The 4,466-nt window shown below is 43.8% G+C and overlaps 1 protein-coding gene across 2 annotated transcripts; it reads right to left on the bottom strand.

Moving 5' to 3' along the window:
- Positions 1-2,026: 2,026 nt before the first annotated feature.
- On the bottom strand, positions 2,027-3,920 carry LOC103075002 (eotaxin). Of its 2 annotated transcripts, none has more exons than XM_007458376.1 (3): positions 3,839-3,920; positions 2,530-2,647; positions 2,027-2,132 (listed from the first exon to the last, which is right to left on the bottom strand). In XM_007458376.1, exons 1-3 carry the CDS (start codon positions 3,912-3,914, stop codon positions 2,027-2,029), a joined length of 300 nt encoding a protein of 99 aa, XP_007458438.1. In that variant the 5' UTR covers positions 3,915-3,920. The 2 variants fall into 2 exon arrangements, with proteins under 2 accessions (XP_007458438.1, XP_007458437.1); XM_007458375.1 differs by having other exon boundaries at positions 2,530-2,641; positions 3,839-3,914.
- Between the last annotated feature and the right edge of the window lie 546 nt (positions 3,921-4,466).

Raw genomic sequence — 4,466 nt, 5'->3', positions numbered from 1 at the left:
GGCAAAAGCTGTGAGAACTACAGAGCAGTAGCTAAGAGTGGTGCTAATGCCTTAAATTTTGATCTCATGTCTCAGTTATTCTGATCAAAAGCAGAGTGGGGGCAGGATAGTTTTAAAAAGGAGACAGAAAAAATAAAAAATAAAATAGAATAAATAAAACAAAATAAAAAGGAGACAGCAGGCCCCAAACAGAGTCACTTGTGTTAAACCCCACATCAGCAAACCAAGACTTATTACCTGAACTAGCTTCAATTCAACCTCCCAGGATTGTGACCTTTAACCAGTCAACCTAGAAATATCCGGTCAGCACTAGTGAGCTGACCCAACTGCCAGGCCCTTCCATTCTCCTTAGGAAGGTGACTTTGCCTGAAACAATGCATTCTTTGCTAATAATTTTCTTTTTCCATCCCCTTTCTGCCTTTAAAAACCATTCCTTTCTACAGCTTGGGGAAGCTCCTTTTTATTGTTAGATGGGCTGCTGCCTGATTCATGAGTTGTTGAATAAAGCCAATTTGACCTCTAAACTTATTCAGTAGAATTTTTGTTATTTAACAGCCTCATGCCTATACATTGCCAGAGTGTACTGGCTGTTCCCCTTACCCCTCTCACTCCAGCCCATAGAGGTGTTTACTGAAGAAGTCCCACTGATCATGGCACTCCCCTCCCCCACTAAATCAACTGCCAATGTCTATTAGCACCAGGGTGACCAGAAGCTCTGATTTGCCAGGGTCGGTGTTAATTTATATCGGTTGTCCCAGCATAATTATTAATGGTGCCTCCTTTTATTCTCAAACGTGTCCTAATTTGGGTGATAAAAATGACATGTTCATCTTACTTATCACTATCTGAATGGAGCATAAATTCCCCACCTTCACAGACTGGCCTCAAGCTTCCTTCTCAAATTTCCCCATCACTTCACACAGACTCCAATCTAACATCTTCCCAGTGGGCCTCCACCCAACTTGATGAACACATTATAATCCGCCCCCCCCCCCGCCCCGCTTCTAGGCATTCACTCAAACTATACCTGTCTCCTTTCTGCCTGGCCTGAAAGAGCTTTCAAAGAGCCCCTGCACTTGTCCATCCATGAAGACCTGGTTTAAGTTCTAGGATGAAGCCTCCTTAAGTGCTGATATAGTCTTAGTCTAAATAAACCTCTTGTCAAGGGTTATCTAGGCTTCCTCTGAATTCCCAATGTCTCTTTTCTGTTCATCCTTGGTTGGAGGATGATCAGAGGAGTAATGTCAGGCACAGGGAGAATATCACAGGCCGTTGCAACGGGTCATGAGAGAGACTTGGGGCAAGCATGAGGCTGGCCAGGCAAGGAATGGTGGTGAGAGTCCTGCTGAATAAGAGACTGTAGCACCTGGGGTCTGGGAAACCTCTCTTGGGGACTGGAATTAGAGGGATGGAAAGGTTTTGTCTGGTCTTGTTAGTTTTACCCTGAATCTCATTGAAGACCAGCAGAACTAAAAGGCCATTTCTCAGGAACACAGTTCCCGCCCCCATAACCATACCTCTCACCCTACTTCCATCTTTCTCCCTCCCAGGTCAATGTGCATTCCCCGCAAAATATACAACTGCTGACTGTAATAAAAAATATTTTTTCTGAATTCCTAAAATAACATGTATTTCCATTTAACATTATGAGCCACACCTTTGGTTCACAAGAGCAATGTTTTCTTAAAAATACAAAACGTTTTTGTATCGATGATCCTTGCCAGGACTTTTACAAGATTCCAGAGAATTAAGGAGGAGAGAGACAACATTACTCATACGTTGCAGGGGATTGAATTGGGGCTCACAGAGGGGGAGGGACCCAACCAAAGCTTTACATTTTAAAAGTAACAAAAATTCATGGCAGAAAATTTTTTAAAAAGTCAATAACTTATATGCAATATTTTTAAAAATTATTAAATAAAAGCCATCCCTTTTGGAATGAGGTTATCTCAGAATACATCTTAGGAAGACCGGGAGAATGAATCAAGCATTTTGAGGCTCTGGTTTGGTTTTAAAAGGTGAATATTTATGGCTTTAAAGTTTGGAATTTTTGGTCCAGGTACTTCATGGCATCCTGGACCCATTTCTCCTGGGGATCAACACAGATCTTCTTGTCCTGCTTGGTGCTGAAGCTGTGGGAGAGAGGGAAAGAACTTATTAAGGATCCTCTTTGAAACTTGTGCCAATTTAATCCTAAAGCTTCCAGGACCATCTGCCATGGGATGAAGGGGTTGCCATGGGAGCAGACGAAGGAGATAGAGGAAGGGTGGGATGTTGAGGGTCAGTGGCTACTCTTGATGGCTCAGTAAAGCCATTCTTGCTCTTGACTCCAAGGAACTGGTATGACCTGAACAAACTTCCAGGCAGGGAGCTAGAGGGAAAATTTCCTGTTGTGAAAACTCATGGATTGGATTACAGAGATGGAACTCTCTAAGTGTAAGCCTCCAGTTAACTCTAATGCAGTTTCAAGAGCTCTATCCCCCAGAAATGAAATTTTGGGCTGGGAGAGGGTAGGTTTTGTCTACTTACATCACAGCTTTCTGGGGACATTTGCTGTTGGTGATTCTTCTGTAGCACTGCAGTCGCTGAATGGAGATCTTCCTTCTGGCCACATTAAAGCAGCAGACAGTTGGGATAGAAGCTGAATTGGGGAGAAATGAATAGAAAGACTGAGCACTAATGATATGTAGATAATTTTTAAGCATGACTTTGTAAGGAAAGGAATTTCAGGAAGGCAAGGAAATGTAAGAGATGGAGGCAGAATCCATCTGCTCTGAGGTCCTGTACCTCTGCCTTTGATTTGGTGTCCCCAGCTGTACGGTAGGGACCCATCGCTACAGGCAAGGATATGGAAAAAGCTTGGTCAGTGCAATAAGCTCCAACTTCGTCATTATGAAGAGCTATGTCACTAAGTGATAGTCATAATACTGCTCATCAAATACTCTCCATTCTCTGCTTTCTGGACGCATGGTAGACTTGCAAGTCTTGGCCACTTTTGGTTGATTGGAACCATTAACTGGTTTCGAGCAATAAGTGAGAAGACAAAGTGACAAGTATCATTTCTAAGGTAGCTTTTGTAATTGTCAGTGCAAGACGCTTGAGAGCTTTCTTTTCCTTCATTACAGTAAGCAGCAATGTTCCCAATCCATCAGTTGCCCCATCAATCCAGAATCCTGAGTATATGAAGTCAAAGCTCTAGACAATATATTATAGATATTTAGTAGGAGTAAGAAATTAACCTTTGTTGTTTTAAGCCCTTGATAATTTAGGATTGTTTGTTACCACAGCATGCATTGTCTTATTCAGACTGATACGTGCAGAAAATCTAAGTCATCAGAAGATGAAAACATGAGTTATGATACAAACATATAGATACAATCACAACACGTCACCTTGAGAGATTCCCCTGGGACCTCATTCCCTTCCTCTAACCACTGTTTCTGAAAACTGTCTTGGGATCCAGTAAAATTTTGGGGTGTACAGTCAAAGCATTTTTTTTCCTCTCCACCAGTGACAAAAATGCCCCCTGTGCCTGCAATAAGAGAGGGTCTTTCTTTTGTGTGCCCCCATCCCCAAACATGCAAAGGCAGCCGGATTATGGATGGACACAACATCACTCTCAATATTCATGTCAGGAAAGAATGTGGGGACTGACCTCAGTAGCCTGGGTTTCTAGTTCTGGCTCTTTCTCTGATTGTGAGGTCGGGGCTCTTCTTGTACACTCGTGGGACCCGTTTTCCCATCTTTAAAATGACGGGGTCTGCAGCAAGTCTCTGCAGATTCTTGCTGATCTGACAGTTCTGGTGGTGATCAGCTTTGCCATAGAGAAGGGACTTACCTGGCTGAGCCAGCACCTGGGTGCTGAATACGGCTGCTGTGAGCAGCAGACACAGAAGTGCTGCAGAGACCTTCATGTTGAGCGGGGAGGTTACAAGCTTCAGCCTGAGAGCTGTTGGTTTCTGCGTTTGTCTCAGCCTCTCTGGAGCTCTGGCTGCTCTACATGCCTTTTAAAGACAGCACAGGGTGTGGGAGCTTCCAGGGAAACCTTTGCTTGGCCAGGGTCATGAACAAATCATGACAAAGGCAGGTCCTGAGTTGCTGTTCCAGATCCCAGCAAGTTAACAGGACATAAGAGGCAAAATCATTTCCCACTCTTGGATGTTTTTGGAATGACTGAGCACAAATGGTAAACTAGAGGGTCATTTTTACAAGCTCTGATTTCTCTGAAATGAACCATCTGCAGTGGGGGAAGAGCCAGGGAGACCAAGGGCATGAAGAGATGAGGAGATTCAAGTACCTTCCCTGGTCCCTGTGTTCACATGGTGGTCTTTAGGAGTTTAGAGGCCAGAAAGGGGCCCTAAAACTTCTGCTAGGCTCCCATCCAAATACAGAGAGATCTCAGCAGCTCTGAACATTGCTTGGTCTCTGGGAACCCAGGAATTGTAGCACATGAGAAACTCACCCCA

Source organism: Lipotes vexillifer, unplaced genomic scaffold (genome assembly GCF_000442215.2).
Source record: "Lipotes vexillifer unplaced genomic scaffold, Lipotes_vexillifer_v1.1 scaffold1854, whole genome shotgun sequence".
Taxonomy (NCBI): Eukaryota; Metazoa; Chordata; class Mammalia; order Artiodactyla; family Lipotidae; genus Lipotes; species Lipotes vexillifer.
The sequence above is the reverse complement of the archived record's forward strand: the minus strand, read 5'-3'. Positions and strand labels throughout refer to the sequence as shown.